At 41.0% G+C, this 20,901-nt stretch overlaps 1 protein-coding gene across 1 annotated transcript in view; it reads left to right on the top strand.

Annotated features, from left to right (window-relative positions):
- The window catches only part of LOC133454717 (uncharacterized), a 29,282-nt gene extending 10,195 nt beyond the window's left edge, over positions 1 to 19,087 (top strand). Inside the window, exons 10-11 of the mRNA XM_061733442.1 lie at positions 5,187 to 5,274; positions 18,611 to 19,087. Of these exons, the coding sequence (XP_061589426.1) occupies positions 5,187 to 5,274; positions 18,611 to 18,787 (265 nt within the window). The 3' untranslated portion in view covers positions 18,788 to 19,087. The remainder of the gene's footprint in view (positions 1 to 5,186; positions 5,275 to 18,610) is intronic.
- The last annotated feature ends 1,814 nt before the right edge of the window (positions 19,088 to 20,901 follow it).

Raw genomic sequence — 20,901 nt, 5'->3', positions numbered from 1 at the left:
TGGATTCATAACAAATCAACTGAAATATTGCAAGCCTTTTATTATTTTAATATAGCTGATTATGGCTTACAGTTTAAGATTAAGATTCCCAGAATATTCTAATTTTTTGAGATAGGATATTTGAGTTTTCTTAAGCTGTAATTCATGATCAGCAATATTAAAATAATAAAAGACTTGCAATATTTCAGTTGATTTGTATCCAGAATGGATGACATTTTTGCATTACAGAAAATAAAGGACTTTATCACAATATTCTAATTTTCTGAGACAGTCCTGTATATGGTAATGTCTCTGCAGACCAGCTAATAAATTTCCTGCTGCTTAAAGTTGCATTTGGTAGAAAAGCTCCTGCAGCCAGTAAGTCTAATTTTATAGGATGACCTAGTTACCACTGTTAGTTGAATAGGTGTTTGCACTGGTAATTCAGATTTTGGATGGAGCAGTAAAAAGGCTCTTTCTTCATAAAACCATGTCTTTTATAGGAGCTTGGCCACAGTGAAACACATCCAGCAGGACACCTACCTGATCAGGGTGGGCTGCCAACCTGGATAAGCTGTTGTGAAGCATAAAGTAGAGGAACATCCTTTATTAAAAATACTATCAATGCATTTTATATTCTCCAAAATAGCTACCTATATATTTTATTTGTTGGGAATGTATCTGTTTTCTGAAATGATTGAAACTAAGGTTTGCCGCATTAATAATAAAAAGTATTGAGCCTTTCTAAAAAGGCCTCCAAACAAGCACCAATATTGAAATATTTATGATGAATTCATCGTTTTGATGGAACTCGCAGGGTGAGTTCACTCACCTGTAAGCTCGGCCATGCTGAGTGTTACCTCCGTTGCATCATCCATGTTTGAGTCCACAATGGTTAAATGTTGTACCACAGTCTCACTCACACACGTGTGCACGCACACAAACTAGATAGAGGAAGAGGGAGGAAGCTTTCAGCACCGTGACACATTAGCAGGCAGAGTGGCACAAAAAAAAGATCAATTTGCATAAACAGAAAACAAAAAGAAGAAAACACACTGCATTTTCCTACATTGAAGCTCATAGCTATATTTCAGGCATTATTAACATTTATAAAGAATAAAAATTAAAAGAAGTCTGATACATTTTGATCACTGTACTCTGTTGTAAAAGAAGAAAATTAATAAACAGATTCAGGATACATTGCAGTAGATAAATGTGGTGAAAAAAAATCCATTATTGTCAACAAAATAAAAACATGTTCATAAGATGCACAGCAGCATTGATTGTCCAAGTAATTTCCATCCACATGTGTCACATCTATCTGACCAGTCAACAACGGTAATTATCACATTAACTGTAAAATTCACTAGTGTCTGATGGAAGGATGGGATTGGTACAACAATAAATCTTTTAAGGGATAGGAACATTAATTTGGGAATAAGAGCATAAATGTATTTGACACTTATTTACATTTTGGAGACTTCACACAGTAGATCTATTTTTAGAACGGCTGTTGAAGTCCAGTCGTCTGTGCTGTCATGAAATAGGCATAACAATAACATGTAATTAGCTTTAAGCACACTTTTTTAAGCATAATGGTTTAGATACAACTCCTACTTTTGGTTGCAAACAGAGACCATGAATTAATTAATTTTAAGAAAAGTCTACATCACAGCCATTTTACAGTTTTATGTTTCACAGCTCAGACAGCCATTTATATCAGTTGTATTGAAGGAAAGAAAATGCAATCTGAACAAAAAAAAAGACTCAGTGAATCCGTCTGTAATGGTCTCTGGATATTTGAAACAGTATCTGGCTCATTCACTCATTCACATCCTCTCTTCATTCACCTGCTTATTCTCATTCATGCTCGTTCACTCGGGCGACAGAAATCCATGAATGCATGGAGCTGCTGCCATGGAAACCGGTCACCTGCCACTGTCTTTACCAATAGGGTTTCCCGTTGAGCGTGAGTATCTGCAGGGTGGAAGAGCAGCTGTTTTCTCCCTCGTTACGCCCCTTTAGAGCGTGATGGGATACAGAGTTATGAGTCTGGCACGGTATTTTACTGTGTTATTGTTTCAGAGCAAAAATCTGGGTAGTTCCTCAAAATGTGAATCTTTTTCACAGCATACGACAGCAGTAATAATTGATAATAAAAGAATTACAAGTGATTACAGTTATACACGATCGTAGGGTATGCCTGACTGCTGTGCACCAGATGGTGACACAATTTTCAGCCGTGTTTTCGTGCATATACTTCTCCAGGAAAAGGTAAACTTAAACTATAAAAGATGAGATAATTCAAAGATTACGTTTATAACCATTCGTTATAAACGTAATCTTAATCTGGGAATAGATGCCATTTTAGTGTATGCAAAGACAGCACAGCACTTGGATGAGAAAATAAATCTTTGAATGAATAAACATGTAGCTGCTGCTATGGCAACTGGCTTCGGCACACCTATTTTTACCAATGGGGATTCCCTCTGTGCTTTATGAGTGATACTGTGTGTATGCGTGCATTGTGCAGGATGGGGTTAAGGAATGAGTCAGAGGCTTTCCTTGAGGCAGTGAGGTGTAAAACTATAGGAAATGCACTAATTTAAAAGGAAATGCGACGTGTGGGTACTGATCAATTTTAACAAAGGTCTGAGAAATGTAGATTTACTGTATAGCAAGTGATGACTTTTGGATGAGTGTTTAAAGATAAGCATGGTGCAGGGTTCACAGGGTTCTGCTGGAGCTGTATCCCAGCTGTCTTCAAGCAAACATGAGGGTACACCCTTGACAGATCAGCAGCCGTTTTATATAGTAAGCTAAGCACGCTATAAGGTCTATCTTTAGTACGGAGATGTTTAATGCTGGATTTTGATTTATCTTACACTTAAATGCTCCTCAGACTACTGATTTTGACTGTGTTAGTATCCATCCACCCATCCATTTTCTGTACCCGTGTAATCCTTCACAGTCCTTTTGTTAATAATTTTAATATATTTGTTTGATCTCACCAACCTTCCCTTTGATGCTCTTCTGTTTTTTCTTCACCCTCTCTGCCTATTTCTCAGCCTCTCCATCTGTCAGTCTTCCTGCAAACTGCTTTGCTCTCTGTCGTGATGGTTTCCAGGCTCTTTTTCATGCCACCTGGCTCTTTAACTTAATGACTGCAGTCCTGTTATGTAACGAGCCCACCTACAATCATCACAGTTTCATCTGTTTTTGTTTCTTTCTTTTATTCTCTTGTTGTTAGGCTGTTGTTGGGTATGTTATTCCAGTGCATATTCTCATGGTGTTTATTATCAGTATGTATTTGCACAGGCCTTTTCAGTTGGAAGCAAATAGTGAAGCTGGCAAGTTAATATCCCATCAGCCGAACGCCCACACAGACTCCGGCCCCAGATAAATGAATCAGAAGTGCTACCAAGTACAGATAAAGATCTGAGCTGCTGCAGCAGATTGTGGTATGGGTTTCTGTTGAAACTGAGAATGGGGAGTTTCCTTCTTGCCTGAAAAAACACTGGCAAATATCAGATGTTATTTGAAATGGAAACTTAACTTAGTTTTTTAATGTTTGCATAAGTTGCATAAGTTATCACAGCTGACTTCAAGGTGGAGGTAATGCAGATTTCTTGTTGCAAATGGCTAGTACCGTAAAATAAAAAAAGAAGAACACAGCAAAAAAATCAAAAGAAGAAGAAACATGTAAACAAGGGATGCTCCTTGCATTTTTGTTTGCTTTTTTAACATACGCCACAATGGTAGTGATTGAGATTAAAAGAAAAATCCCCTCCAAAAAGGCCTGAACCGACTCATTGTCCCATCTTTTCTTGTAATCTTCAACTTCATCAAATGTTGTCGTAGAGAAATGGTTTTGGTCAAATACGTTCAAATGAGTTGTGTTCACATGATTTATTTTCACGTGAGAGTGCTGAACATAATTAATAAATTCCAATTAGCAGAGACCAGGAGGTTCCCGTTTGCCAGCTTCAGTTCTTCTCCTATTACAGAAATGTTTTTCGCCCCGTAAAGGTTGCTGAAAGCATTTTGGTGGGCTGTTCCTGATAATGGAGACACGCATCAGCGACCCAGCCCCAAAAAATCTGCCTGCAACTGAAGTAGCCAAATGTGGCTATGCTTGGGCACTATACAGGTTACCTAGGGCAAATGCACCCCAAAAGTTTCACTGTGAAGGGCCCTTTGTACTCAGTTCAGTATAGCGATGAGGGTGATATTACACACTCTTCGCAACATTGCCTTGAGTGCCCTGAAAAGCGCCTTAAACAAATAAAATGTATTATTATAATTATTATTAACAGTGCCAACATTTTAAGTTCATATACAGCTACAGCAAACTGTCAGATATGGAGAAATACAAATATTATAGCAATGACAAAGAAACAAAATAAATATTTAACACATTTGTGTTAAGCTACCAGTGAAAAAACTCAGTTTTAAATATTTTATGTATTATATATCCTCTGAAATAATTCCCCTCAAATGAAACCCACATTCAAGAACAGGAAAACAAAACACTTTTTTTAATGTTAGAGGACTCTTTGTTCAAACTTATAGTGAATCTAATCGATCAAAGCCTTCTTGGCCTCTGAGTCATGATGTCTCAGTCTGCCCCTTCAATATACTTTCAAGCAGGTAAATGAATGAACAGCAGATTACACTTCAAATCCATTTATTTTCTTAGAGTCTTATACTGGCCTGTTTCACCTCCTCTCTCTGGGTCTTAAAGGACAACATTGTATGCTACACATCTTGCTGTTTCAAGATGGACCAGTAGTACATTAAACCATTAGGAGGATAATAGAAAGAACACCAATAATCTTCTCACGCTTGTAATCTATCTGACTCACTGCTATACTACACGCATCAATAATGCTTCCTGTTTATCTTTAATATGGGCTCATGTTTCAGAGAGACAGGAAGCATTAGGCTCAGGAGGTAGAGGTGGCCTGCATCAGCAAGGTATTGATGGACAACTTGAAACAGCCAGCATCAATTTATTTTAAGTACATTTGTACAGCAGTTACTGTATATTGGAGAGTAACAAGTATGACACACTGGTCAGCCAGTTGGATTACTGATTGATGTCTATCGTGTTCACGTTAAGATTTGTTCACGAAGTTGAACAAAACTGGCTTGAGAGCTCAGTTCTTTACAAATCGTTTGTCTAAAGATGTTTTTTGTATGCGCAGGAATGCAGGTCAGGAGCACTTCTTGTGTTCCTTCGGCAACGGACCTAGGAGCTGCATCGGAGTTCAGCTCACTAATGTCTTCCTCAAGGTGATAAAAACACCTTCACACACAATAACACATAAATACACTTGCACTTGTCTCTTTTTTGCCACTAATTAGATAAAAAAGTTTTATTCAGGTGGATTTCCGTCTCATAACTTTGTTTGTAGATTCAACTGTCAGCTTCTGTTTACCAGTACATTTTTTCCTTTAATGATGTCATTGGATATCCTAAAGGAAATTGTATAGTATAAGCACACAGGGACATATTGTAATTTTGCGGTAGTAACAGGAAATGTAATGTGTTGATCATAGAGGGACCTGAGCTTAATTGGGAGGTCAGGTTAATGACTTTACCTTTATATTAGCTATGGTGGAAATATGCTCACAGCGAGAGGGCCATGGCTGACAGTCTCGGCATGTTTGATTGTGGTTTCTGTCAGCACAGTTCTGTGCAACTAACACACACACACACACACACACACACACACACACACACACACACACACACACACACACACACACACACACACACACACACAGTGAAAAACCATGAGGGAGGTGAACCATCCCCCATCCAACCAGTAAATAGAGCACTGCTCATGGGAACGACAAAATGCTTAGCTGTATGTATGAGACTGTGTGTTTATAGATATACTAAAAAGAAACCCATGCATCTATTAACCCTCTTCAAGTCCCCATAGTAGCAGTCACCAGAGCCACCATTGCAAACATAATGAACATACATGTATCCACACTCAGCCTGAACACCCACATGGCCTGGAGACACGAGAACATTTATGACACAAGTGTAACAGCATTTATTATCCTAGAAAGACCTGTCCCTCAGGGAGCAAGCGTGTGTTTATAAGTGTTTATAACATTTAACACTCACTGTGTTAGGATTTTTGCACTTTTTTTCTTGTGTCCAACTTAATCTATGTAAGACCCCAAAACCAAACCAGGTACCAGGATTATATCTTTTTCCAAATGGCAAACCTTTTAGCAGATCATATGACTCACTTGGTGGCTCTGTAATATTAACACAGTTGAATAAATGAAAAGGTTGGTACCAATGGTTAAATTTATGATTTGATAGTCTTGGGTTGTTCTGTGGTCAGACCACAACTTCGAACCGCCGCATCGACAATGGAGGCAGAGAACATGGTCCACTCGGACTCAATGTCCCCCGCCTCCCCCGGGATCTGAGAGAAGCTCTCTCGGAGGTGGGAGTTGAAGACGTCCCTGACAGAGGGCTCAGCCAGACGTTCCCAACAGACCCTCACAATCCGTTTGGGTCTGCCCGGTCTGTCCAACCTCCTCCTCCGCCAGCGCATCCAACTCACCACCAGGTGGTGATCAGTTGACAGCTCAGCCCCTCTCTTCACCCGAGTGTCCAAGACATGCGGCCGAAGGTCAGATGAAACGACAACAAAGTCGATCATTGACCTCCGGCCTAGGGTGTCCTGGTGCCACGTGCACTGATGGACACCCTTATGCTTGAACATGGTGTTCGTTATGGACAAACTGGGACTAGCACAGAAGTCCAACAACAAAACACCACTCGGGTTCAGATCGGGGAGGCCGTTCCTCCCAATCACGCCTCTCCAGATATCACTGTCATTGCTGAAATATAGAACAATATAATATATTTTTAGTGAAGTGTATTATTTTTTGTGGCAACACAGCATAGGTTCACAAACATTTGAAACTTACATCATCCTCTTCTCTATCTCCCTGGAAGTCAGCTTCAGTCATCATCGACATCGTCACATCCTAATCCTTTGACAGCTGAGGGAGATTAGATTGAATTAATAAATGTGTTATGTTATGTACATTGCACATATTCTCAAAGTTACATTTTGATCGATCACTTCTCTCACTGCTGCCTCCATCAGCCAGTCAAAGACTTCTTCCTTCTTGATCTTCTCCTTGAACCTAGGGTCCATGGTGGTGGCCTCTTCCAGGAACGCTATCAGATCATCATTCTATTAACAAATAAAACAAACAATAGTTTCACATAATTTAACTATTGTCTTTGCTAGAGTAAAAGTCATAGAGAAACAAAATGCTGTTTAGTATCCAACCAAGAGTACAAACGAGTAGCAAAAAAGTGCAATGCTAAGTATGTACAGTTTGTATAAGAGAATTGAAACTGTCATACATATGTATGAATATGGATGTATATCTTAGTAACGTCCCTGTGGCATTCCTCGGTTTTTTCTGCAGACACCTTCATTTGTCGCTTGGCGATTGTGAATGGGGTTGTCTGCATCAGCAAACCAGCAGTGGTGGCTGCTGCTTCGTACATACCTCCTACAGGATTAGTGTAACATATATCAGCGGTGTTAAAATTGATAACGCATTCTCCTGAGTAAATTAACTACCAATTTAATGATTCATAATCTCACCTGGCTTAGCAGCTGGGCTGCTAACTTTAACCGTGTTGTTTAGTCAGTCAAACACGCCGCACTCCTTAATTTTTCATGAGTGAAAAATTAAGTGTTTCATGATGTTGCTGGTGTTACCCCCTTGGACGCAACTACTTTCTACTATATTGCATTGAGCCGAAGCTTCATTACGTTTGATAAAGTAAGCCCATACCTTCGATCGCTTAGCTCTGACGGCCGACATATTTACCTATTGGCTAGAGAAAACAATGGGGCTCTACGTCATAACTTGTCAATGGCGGCAGTATCATTACGCAACAGTTAAAACTTTTAGCGGTACTCTGGTACCGACCATTCACATACACATCCCTACTCATAACTGTCTGGCCGTAATCAGTTCATCCAGTTGAAATTATTCACGTCCCACCCATCCCCCCACTCCACTGGTGTTCTCCAGGGCTCTGCCCTGGGCCCTCTGCTATTTATTTTTTATCTCCTCCCACTTGGACTTATATTCCGCAAACATAAAATCCATTTCCACTGTTACGCAGACAACACGCTCTGTGCCTGTAGTCTGATTCTCCTCAAATTTCCTCAAACTTAACAGCAACAAAACCAAGGTAGTCCTCATTGGTTCAAACCCTCTCCAAACATCCCAGTTTCACCCTCAAAAAAGACACCTACTCAGTTTTCCCCAGGCTAAGAGTCTGGGTCATCCTCGACAGCACTCTATCATACCACACCCACATCAATAACACCATCCGGTCCGCCTATCTCCACCTCTGAAACATCAACCGCCTTCGCTCTTCACTCAATCCCAACAGTGCAGTAATCTTGGTTCACTCTCTGGTCACTTCACTTCACTTCACTTCTGGCCTGGACTTTTGCGACTCCCTTCTCTTTGGTCTCCTCCATAAACTCCAACTGGTCCAGAACGCTGCTGCCTGGATCATCACCAGAACACCCACCATCAGTCACATCACCCCCATTCTACACCAACTCCACTGGCTTCCTATCAAACACAGTATCAACTACAAAATCCACCTCTTGACGTTTAAAGCCATCCATAACCTCACTCCCCCAGCGGTAGGTGCAGTTCTACACCGCCATCATTGAGTACATCCTCACCTCCTCTATTCCCCATCTGGTACGCTGCTATCATCTGCTCTGCAGAGAAGGTGATTGGCTGCAATCTTCCATCTCTCCAGGACCTGCACGCTTCCAGGACCCTGAAGCGTGCAGGAAAGATTGCGGCAGACAGCTCCCACCCCAGACACAAACTGTTTCATACTCTTCCCTCTGGCAGGAGGCTGCGGCCCAAAACCTCACGCCATAAAACAGTTTCTTTCAGACTGCAGCTGGCATCGTCAAAAAGGCCCGGACCCCCCTTTCCCCGTCTACCACAGACTGTCCCCCCACCGATTACGTTAATGTAAAGACTCCACTTCTGACCTTATGCATCACATTAACGCACATCCTGGGTCACCTCTGTCCAGACTCATTACCCTGGCACTTTAAACTACTTTAAAACCAACATGTTTTTCTTTTTCTTTTATATTTTACATCTCACTATTTGTTCTTTTGTATTGCACCAAATCACCACAACAAATTCCTTGTGTGTGTTAAAAAACTACTTGGCAATAAAGTTCTCTCTGATTCTGATTCTGAGCAAAGTAGCACGACTAGGACACCAAAGCAAGGTGGTCAAAGAAATTACCACAAGGTGGTCAGAGAAATGTCATTATAAAGGCTGAATGAACGATGGGCAGTAATAACCATGATTTCAGTCTTAGATGGGTAAACATCCATGCAGACAGATCAGAGAGGCAAACTGAGATTTGTGCAGAATTGTGTATAATCTGCATAACAGTAAAATGAGAAGCCGTGTGAATAAATAGTTTGGCCCAGAGAGGTGGTGTAAATGGCAAAGAGAAGAGATCCTAGTACAGAGCCTTGGGGCACCCCTGTGGAGAGCTGATGTAATAAAGATGTTTTCTTCTACTATGACACTTTGAAGGAGTGCCTGGTAAGGTAGTAACAGAACCAAGAATTCATTAATCCTGAGATTCCCTTAGTTTGAGACTATATTATATATAATATATTATTTTAAGAATATTCATCTGTTTATCTTTGATTTTGCGCCAACGGGCTTTCCATAGTCTGCTCATTTTTGCTGTTTCTTAATGAAGAAGGCAGATGAGAGTCACAGGGAAGGAAGCAGATTGCACTAGTCTGCCAGTGAGGAGTTTATCTCAGCAGTCTATATCTATTGAGTCAGGCTGTCAACTCACAAACTCAAAGTTCGTTATTTGACCCATTACAATTGATTATGTTCACCTGGACATCATCATATTGGCAAATGTTTGTTATCAAATTTTTAAAGATTAAAACCAGTGATAACATGTGGGTGTTTCAGCAAACTGTTGAAAATATATCTGTTAGCAATAAAACACACACACACACACACACACACACACACACACACACACACACAGCTCTTGAAAATATATCTGTTAAGGCTGAGTTATGGTTCTGCGTCAAAACGACGCCGTGCCTATGGCGTTGTCGCGTCACTGACGCCGTCACTGACGCCGTCACTGACGCCGTCACTGATGCGCACCTCCCAAAAATTGTAACCACGCGTCGAAGCGACGCAGACCAAACACAGACCGAAAGGGCTGTGATTGGTTCGCTTGGAAGCAACGCTTTTCCAGTTTTCGGTTTGAAGCAGTCGTGAACTTCCAGCACTCTTTTCTTCGTGTATGTGTGATTTTTTTGGTTTTGTTTTTTTGCACAATAGTTGTCCTTATCTCTTTTATTCACTGTGACCGGAAAAAGTCAGATAAACTATTCAGGAAAAGAACGCAAATTAGCGGTCACGGGGGGTGCTGCACCGCGACGAAACGGAGTGACGGAGAAGTCCGAAGGGTTCACGACGGCGTCACAGCGACGGCATAGGCACAGCATTGGTTTGACGCAGAACCATAACTCAGGCATTAGGAATAAAACACACACCCACACACATACACACCCTCAAACACACACAAACACGCATATGAGTCATAAAATGGACCAAGAAGAGGGCGGGAGGAAATCCCCCCCGCCAGCAAGCCCCCGCCCCCTCCCAGACAGAGGGAAGCCCCGGGCGGAGCCCCCATGACTACGGGAGGAGGCAGCCAGGAAACCTATGTTGATAGACCAATACCCAGCCGAGCAGCAGCCGCCCGACATAGGCTGATCATGCGGCCAGGAGGTCCACACCCTCCAGGCCCATAACCCCCACCCGGCGAGAGGCCAGCCTGTCTGGAGACCCGGGGCCACGTTGACCGTCGACGCCGGCGGGCCGGCACCCGCCCCAATGAAAGCGTGAACCCCAGAGCCAAAGGCGTGCCCAGCTGCAAGGGCAGCGGGGGAAAGTGCGGGAACCCCCCAACAAGGAGCCACCCAGACATGCCCAACAGCAAGGAGTCTCAAACCCAGGTTAGACAACGGACACTAGGGGTGGGACGATACGGGTAAGTCCCAATTCGATACTTTGGCGATATGTGGCCCAGGATATCGATAATATCACGATATTTTCGATATTCGATATATCGATATATCGATATATCGGTAAGAGCGATATATCACGATATATGGGACTGAAAAAGAAAAAATAGCTATAAAAAGGAAAATGTCTGTAGTTATGCATTTATTCAATGCCAAAACTTCATACAAGAAAGTGCATATTTCCTCACTGTCTCCTAGGCTTGTAAATGTAAACACTGTACAGCTGGACAAATTAAAGTGCATGAACATTAATAACATGTTTTATATAAACCAAGACAGTGCACTGCTTTGATTCTAATACTGAAAAGTCAGTAAGCAACTTAATTTTGCACAGTACCTCACTGCCTCCTAGGGCTGGGTATCTATTAAAATGTCAAGAATTGATCCGATTCTTAAGATTCAGAATCGATTATCACCATTTGATTCGATTTGATCCGATATTGATGTGGATTAGTGTTATTAAAAAAAATGTTTGCGCTGTTGCCTGATTTATATGACTGTAAAATAACTAGTGAAATAATAATTTCACAAATAATTATTGTGAAATAACTAAGAAATAAATAACTCAAATAGGCTTTTCAATATGCCTTCTTTTCCAATATCCTTTTAGCCTGTCTAATTTATTCTGTCACCACACACACATATTGAAGCATCAGGCATTTTTCACTTATGTCATGACAAACTGTATCCGATAACAGAAGAAACCAAATAAGCTATAATAAATATAAATAATATGAACTTCATGGAACTAACATAACATTTTGAAGTTTAAGCTGAAATATCCAAAGCACTGAACACTGGTTTTGCACGGGTGGGCGTGTGTCTGTGTGTCCGTGTGTAAAGGCTGATTTATGGTTCCGCGTTACACCAACACAGATTTACACCATAGGGTACGCGGCGACACGCACCGTACTGTACGCGTCGCCGCGTACGGCTACGGCGTAGGCTCTGCGTTGATGTAAAGCGGAACCATAAATCAAGCTTAACGTGTCTGGTGATTCAATGATCTGCAAGTTTTCCCAGCACACGGTTGACTGGACACGGAAGGATACGAGCGAGGATCACTCACAGAGTGAAAAGCATAAACGTCATAACACAAAAAGACTGACGATCATTTACTTTAACGGCGTAATAGGTGGCATAATTGTGTATTACAGTACGAGCCGCTCTCCTCACGTGGAGCGCAAGCGGGGTCCGTTTACAACGCAGCTGGTTGTCTGTGCGAGCGGAGATTAACGCACATGGCAGCTTAAACACCGGCTCAAACAGCAAGTAATTTCCAGCATTAACAGTGCTGCTCAGCCCGCTGTCTGTGCGAAGTAAACCGGTCGTTCTGTATTTTCTGCACTGGTTTCTCAGGCGGCTGTTTGTTTTGTTCACGAGGGCAGCGGGGGCGGGCGGGGCAGAGCTTGAACAATAGTGCGGTGACAACCGCGTAAACCACATTGTGTGTTTTAATAAAATATCGATATTAGCCGACAGTATATCGATTATTTATTGAAACAGAGAGCACAACAATATATTGAAATGTCGATTTTTTTTCCCACCCCTAACCGACACCCATTCATCCATCCATCAATCCATTATCTATACCCGCCTTATACTTTGCAGGGTCACGGGGGTCTGCTGGAGCCTATACCAGCTAATTGCAGGCGAGAGGAAGGGGTACACCTTGGACAGGTGTACCCTCACCAGTCCATCGCAGGACACCCATTCACACAGACACTAACATTCACTCACTGACAAAGACATGGACAATCATTCTCTCACCACTTCCATCTCCCCCTGGAGGCCCGGCACCGCAGGGCAGTTGATGATTGTGTGTGAGTGTGACTAATGCGGTTAAAACAGGGAGGGGGAAGTCAGGGCACCATGTGGCTATGCCACTAACCACATTTGACAGTGCCCCCCCTCCAAAGACCCTATGTGCAAGTATCCTTGTCAGGTGTATATCTGTTGAGTGTAGAGATGTCTAAGATGTTATTAAAAACTGAGGAGCAGGCAGTCCCGGGGTATGTAAGACAGCATCCCCCCGGACCCCCTAACCCCTCGGACCTAAGTGAATGTGTGCGTGAGTCATGTAGGGGAGCAGGAGGAAGAGAAGAGCACGAAGCCAGGAGGTAGGGCCAGAGGTACTGGCCCAGGGCGGGGGGGGCCCCAGTCCCCCAAGCCCGGTCAGCAGCATACCGCAGCCCCAGCCACTGGCATGGAGTGGGAGATGGTACAAACAGTCCTCCATTCACACTAGGGCTGGGCGATATGGCCTTTTATTAATATCTCGATAGAATGACCAGATCTACCTGGCACTCGGTCACTTCCCAGCCGCTCGAGGCTCCCAGCTGATTTCTAATCAGCGCCGACGAACAAAATAAAAAAAAAAGCGTTGCCGCTTGAAGCTTCTTTCACTCTCATTTTTTAACTTGATATCGAACACAAGCCACAGACCCAGCAGCACATATATCATCTCCCCCAGGTTCTACATATTTAGTGTTGTTGTCTTCTCTGTTTAGATCACACAATCAAATACGTCACAACAGCTTCGCTCCAACCTGCCCACTTCTCACCACTTCTTCTGACGACCCGCCCCCCCTTACTTCCCCTTGCCCCCACACAGCGGACACTCCAGAAGCCCCAGAGTCCCCACAGACGCCGGGGAACGTGCCCCCTGCCCCAACGACGACTGCACAAGGCAGCGATGCCCCCCCAGCGCAGGCAGCTGAAAAAAGATCATTTATTTTTTGGCAAAACCATCATCTTGATGGTGGCAATTCTCCCCATGAGTGAAATGGGAAGAAAATTCCATCGGATAAGATCATCCTCTATTTTTTTTAAGAGCTGAGCATAATTTAGTTTTGTTAGCTCTGACAGCCTAGGGGAGATGTTTATGCCTAAATATGAGATGTTTGCTGAATTTAGTAGTGGCTATATTCTGGAAATTGCAGTTAATGCACAAAACTGTGGATTTGGACCAGTTGATAGAAGAGTCAGACAGAGATGAAAATCCATCTATGAGTGCAATTGTCTGTGACAGTGAGGTTTGTGAATTCTTTTGATCTAAAGTTTTGCATTGTATGCAATACAATGCAAAATATTTTGGTTTTGCCTAATAGCAGCTGCTAAAGGCTCAATAAATATCGCAAATAGTGAAGGAGAAAGATTACAACCCTGTCTGGTACCTCTTTGCAAGTTAAAACTTGATGAAATTTGATCGTTTGTCCTTACACATGCCTTGGAAGAGCTATATAATATCTCTATCCAATCAATTAAAGATTCTCCAAATCCAAATTTATGCAAAGTTGCAAATAGAAATGTGCAGTTTACCCGATCAAATGCCTTTTCTGCATCTAGATATATAATTGTAGTTTCCAGATTATTGATATTCGAATGATCTATAATATTAATTAGTCTACGTGTATTAGTAGAAAAATGTCTACCCTTAATAAAGCCTGTTTGATCCAGGTGTATAATAGAAGGGGTTATTCTTTCCATGGGCGGTAGCTCGATTGGAGCATAGGGTCCTTATCTGGTTTCAATAGGAGGCTGATATTAGCAGAGTTCATATTTGAGGGTAAGCTTTTATTCTCCTTAATGTTTAAGACCATTTTATCAAATATTGGTGCTAATATGATCCAAAACCCTTAATACAATTCGTTTGGAGAGCCATCTGGGCTGGGAACTTTATTATTGGGCATATGCTGTAGAGCTTGATGGAGTGAATTTAGGAATCTAAATTCGTAACCTGCTCTTGATGTAACTTTGGCAGTTTGATATTTCCAATAAACTGATCAATGGATTGGTCTTGTGGATCAATTTGTGATGAAAATAATTTACAGTAAAAATCTCTGAAGACGGAGTTTATTGAACAGGAATCATGGGTGATATTCCCTGATTGATCCTTAATGGATGTTATAGTTGTTTTTTCCTTCTTCACTTTTAATTGATTGGCTAGATATCTCCCTGATCTATTGGCATGTGCAAAGTTCTCTAGACGAAGCCTTTGTACCAGAAACTGTGTTTTTGTATCAATTATTTTTATTTAATTCTATCTTTGTTGTCCTTATTCTGTTAAAGATGTGTTCATCTGCAGAGGCCTGGTAGGCCTCCTCCAATGCTTTAATTTCACATTCTAATTCCTTTATTTTTAAATTTTCTTTCTTTTTCTTATTTGATGAGAAGGAAATTATTTTGCCTCGCATTACTGCTTTTCCTGCTTCCCACAGAATCATATATTCCTGAGTTTCTCCTAATTAGCTTCCTGTGAAATCCGGGATAGAATATGACATTCTTTTATCTTCAAACATAAAGTCTTTAAATGCCAGTCTCTATCGTATCTGATCCTCATTGTTTCATACTCTGTGTTCCAACAGAGCACTTCACTGCGTTTTACTTGTGGTTCCCAGAGTTTGTAAAACTAAAATTGGTCACAGATCTTTTATTTATCAGTTTTCTCTCTTATAGAACCAGTTACCAGCTTGGCTTCAGGATGCGGACACTCTTTTTACCTTTAAGATAAGGCTTAACACTTCCCTTTATGATAAAGCTTGTAGTTAGTGCTGGCTCAGGTTTACCTGAGCTTTAGTGCTGTTTAGTGGCTAATGACGATACCTATAGCCTCGACGTTTGCAGGACCTTCCATGTTGCATTGAGGGCACTTTTTTTACTCTACTCTCTTGTACGCATATGTCCTTATTGCTATTGTTGACTTAGAGCAAGTATAACCTACCTAGTATCTCTCCTATCCTCTTCCCAAACCGATTGAGGCAGAATCCCTCTCATCCTGAGTCTGGTTCTGGTGGTGGGATCTTCCTGTTAAAAGGAAGTTTTTACTTTTCACTGTTTTCAGATTTCTTTGATGTGTCATTTGATGCAATCTGCCTATTTCCTGAGTTAGGCTGTTTTTTGTTTTATTCATAGAAGCATAATGAATTGTAAGTAATTGCTTTATAATTGGCAAAGATTAGTCGACGTTGTGACAAAAATCAATAATAAAAATAGTCGCCAACAAATTTAATAATCGACTATGGTCTGCAAATAAAGATTTCAACAGAGTGACGCCTCTTTATCCTTCCTATGACTACTGCTATTGTCACCACACATGTTTTTTAACACCTTAGAGCATCTCACTCAATAGAGTACAGCACCAGGTAAACAATATTTCCATGATAGGCAGCGAAGTTCATTAAAAGATGTATTTTTGAATGAAGTATCAATCTTTTTTTTAATTAGCACATCATTTAAACAACCTCATACAAAATTTAGAAGCTGAGCACTAAATAAGAGCCATTTAATAATTATAGGATTCATAATCCGATTAGTCGACTAATCGGCTATTAGAATAGTTGTTAGTTGCAGCCCTAATATTTAGTCAGACTTGTATTGAACTTGTTTGGCTTCAATATAAACTGCTTTGAGATGACTCAGCGTGAATTACTACTACTACTGTTATTTAGCAGACTCTTTTATCCAAAGAAACTTACAATGAGAGCCCACTTCTGTAGCCACTAGTCTACCACTCCCCCATACAAATAAACTGAAATAAAGTGAACTGAGATGGTTTCATTTTTTCATTTATTTACATGCCATGTCTGTATTTTGCTTTAAATTATAGAGAATCATGCGTTGAAAGAAATCAGTGCATTGGTACTGATTATGGTTAGTGGTGTCAAATTAGCGCGTTAATTGCGATTAATTAAACTACAGCCATATTTACGAGTTATGTTTTTTAATCGCTTAATCTATTTTTTAATCTCTAACTTTACTTTTTCTGTTTGCGAGTTGCCTTTATTTTGAAGTCTGTGTTTGTGCGCTGGGCTTCTTGTGCTTGAGTTGTTAAGGGTGGAAAACAACGGTCAGTCCCAACTTGAAGTGGACGTTGATTGGCTGTCACTGTGTTTGGGCGTGGTTACCTACACTGGTAGACTCCCGTTGTAACTGGACAATGGGGGAGCGGTGAGTAGCAGAGAAGAGAAGTGAAAATGGAGGAGCATGCGAAAGTTGTCCGTCCAATGAATGGGGAATTTACATTTCTAAAACGCCCCGACTGCACCATTTATAAAGGTAGAGTGATATGTTTTCTTTGTGGAGAGGACTTTGCTCACCACCGAAGCAGCTCAAGTTTAGCCTACCACACAGCTAACGTTAGCAGCAACGATGTTACCACAGCAATGATCTTCCCCAAACTAGACTGGAGCAGAGCAGCCCGCGCATGCGCACGTCTGCGACAGAGAGGCTGGCCAATGTTCTTGCCAAGTGGATGAAAGTGGCTAGGACTGCATCTGTTCAAGTCTGTTAAAAAAATAAATAAATGACTTTATAAAGCCACTTTTTTTGTTGTTATATATCAATCTTTTGATCTGCCACAATAATGTAATGAATTCAAAGGGAAACACCTCAAGGTGAGGGCTTTTCTCAGCAATTTTTAGGTGAGATTAAAAAAAGCGATTCATTAATTAGAGATCTTAATTAATTAATCGCTCAACTTTTTTAATCGCTTGACAGCACTAATTATGGTATCAAATAAATCTTAATGATGTCCAGCCCTATCACAAGCAGTTTATTTTGAATGGAAGTCTTAATAGAATTACTTTGAAAATAACTTTTGAATTTTTTTTTTTTTTTTTATGAGAAATTATATATGTTGTATACTTTCCCATGTCCCCCTCCCATGTCTGCTGTGTTGTATCGGACTGGCTATTTAAACGATGGCTTCCAGGAAAGCTGACCATTTACCACGCACACACACAAACACACACACACACACACATGTAACAAGAAGGACAAGACCAGAGTAAGAAGTATACCACGGGGATCTAGGTCAGAGATGTGACTCATCTCCCTGCTTCATCCTTCCCTTGTCCTCGTTCCCTCCCACCCCTGCTTTCATCAGTCTTCCTCAGTTCCTTCCCTTCATCCTTCTCCATTCATTCATCCTGCTCCTCCCCCCACATCAGGAAACTCTTCATTCATAAGAAGGAGGGGGGTAACATGACTGTTGGTGGACGTGATTGGTCAGCTCAACCACTGCAGGATAAACTCAGAGGAGATGTTGGCTATGACATCATTGGCCGTTGTGCTTCTTTCTATTCTATTAGAATTAAAACTCAAATAGGATGATAAGGATACTGTTGATCATAACTCAAGGGGTTGTTGAATTTTAACCATCAGAACTAAAAAGAAAGACTTAGTGCTGCCAGCTATGACAAAGGGACCTGGTGTTTGATTCAAACGTGGCTGCTAAGGGGTTCTGCGTTGGTAGGGAACATACAAAAAAGTGAAGTGCTGTGGATGCTGTAGCTTCGCAAGTTGGAAACGTAATCAGGGCTGGCGGAGAGTCAAGCTCTTATAAGATTTTGTTTCCGCTTAGCAGCAATGACTCTAAAAACAGAACACAATCAAATGAGAGTTTATTTACCTATTAACTTACTCACGTACCTTCTCACTCACAGGAAGTGTGCATGTACCTTTTAAAGCATTATGACTGGCGGTTGGACCCTCCGTCACAGGACCTCGAGTACAAATGGCTGCCTGTGTCTCGCCCGGCCAACCCCCCCACTGTGTCCTTCACCCGACTGGATCAGACCGTATCTGGCAGACATAACACCGGGGATGGACAGCATGTTTGACGATGGACCAGCTGAGCAAAAATATATATATATGAAATGTTCGTGACAAGATAAGGACATCAGACACGCAGGGGGAAGCCAGAAACATGGGAGGCTTCCCCCCTCCCAACTCTGCAGAACTGTAATCATCCCGGGGAAAGCCGAGGACTGTGCCCGTTTCACTCTGTCTATTCCTCTGTCAGATATTCTGGAGGTTCCTTTGATTGCTCTGCAAATAAAGCAGGATAGACGAGCCATTCTGTCGTTGCTGAATCTGAAATCACTAGGCTGAGACTTTTGTGCTGTCTTTTAAAATAAATGTTGCTATATTTAAAAATAATCATGAGATCTTAAGCTTTCTTATTTCAAATGCAATCATATGTCTGGTATAACAATTATTGCTTTTACTTTGATTTGGTTTAACTGTTTCCTTTTTCTCCCTATGAGAGCATGCATCAAAAATAGAAACTTGCTGCACAATCAGTATTCATGCTGTTACATCCAAAGGAGCAGGAGCACACACGCGTCACGTCAGAACACAGGTAAACCCTCAGATTCCATCACTGAATGCAGACCTGCCTCCCCACCACCACCACCTAGCAACCACTGCTGCTTAGCAACAGTTCTTCATACCAACACTGACTTGCTTCCATTTAGTATGCAAGTCTCACACACACACGCGCGCAGACACACACTTGCACGCACTAACTGTTTATTTTTGAAAGCATTCAGTTGGCGCACCATCTGAATCCCATGTAAATGATGGCAGCAGACATCTCAGAAAACACACCTGAATTTTGAGAAACCAGATTGGTTTCAGACCGTAAACTGGACTGATTCTGCGTGCTATAGTGAAAAGATGAGTTTTATGCTCATATTTATATTCATGTGTAGTTAAAGTACATACTTGAATTCTGTCATATAGGTGTGTTGTTTAATTTCCCCTCCCCCCCCCCCATCTTTATTTGTGTTACGTACATTTTATTCTGTTTACATTTGGTGCAAAAGAATGTCTGATTTATGTAATCTTTTGTCACTTGTGTAGTTAAGTCTGAGACCTATGTTTTACATTTTAAAAAAGTTCAGGAAAAACGTTTTACTCTATTGGTTTATATTTTTTTGTAAAGTCAAATACTATTGGGTATTTTTCTTTTCTTTGAAATTGTATTGAATGTTTATGAAAGGTTCATTACCTTTTTTTAATGGTCATGAGATGTAGAACGTTAGATTTCTACAGTAAAATTACATAAAATAAACTATATAAATATATAAAGTATATATAAAGTGTTATTAAAACAGATAAAATAGTTTAGTTTAAGGAAAGTTGCAGGCATAAAGAGATTTCATTTTTATATTCTCCAGTTCTGTAACATTAATGCACTCATTAGTGCGCTTCAACAGCTCCTCCATTCTTGCTTTTCTTTCTGACGTTGTCTTTCTTCCACAGCTCACTAGATTTGCAAACAGGCAATACTCTTGTAATACATTTATTACAAAACTGTCTGAAAGAATGTGTTTCATGATCTTGCCAGACCATTATAATGGCAAGTTTTGTCTGTGACAAGGGCGAGCATTTTAACTTTGACGTGACGGGGACAGTCGCCCCACTAATAACCGTTTCAAGGCTACCGATTACAGCTTCCTCGCAGTGAATTGGACCATTTCCAATCGATTCTTCTCAATTAATCTTTTTGACCCTGAACGGTCACCATGTTTAAAAACAGTACCCGTTTAAAAATAGCACAAATGTCCAAAATGTAATTAAAAAAATAAACCGCATCAATATTATAATTAAAATATTCCTTAATATATATATACATACTGTATATGTAATTATAGATATTGAGAGAAATCTGAAATATTTGGAATATATATATATATATATATATATATACATACGTGCGTGCGTTTATTCAGCTGCAATGTCAGCATCACATGAAGAATGCAACGTGCAAAATGTGAGCTGTCTTCTTGACCAGTTAAAGGCTCAAGTGTCTTGTCCCACAGCTCAACAAAACGCTGCTTCTCTTGACTTCTCTAACAGACACACACACACACACACACACACACACACACACACACACACACACACACACACACACACACACACACACACACACACACACACACACACA

Source organism: Cololabis saira, chromosome 11 (genome assembly GCF_033807715.1).
Source record: "Cololabis saira isolate AMF1-May2022 chromosome 11, fColSai1.1, whole genome shotgun sequence".
NCBI lineage: Eukaryota > Metazoa > Chordata > Actinopteri > Beloniformes > Belonidae > Cololabis > Cololabis saira.
This window is presented reverse-complemented; position numbering and strand designations above follow the sequence as displayed.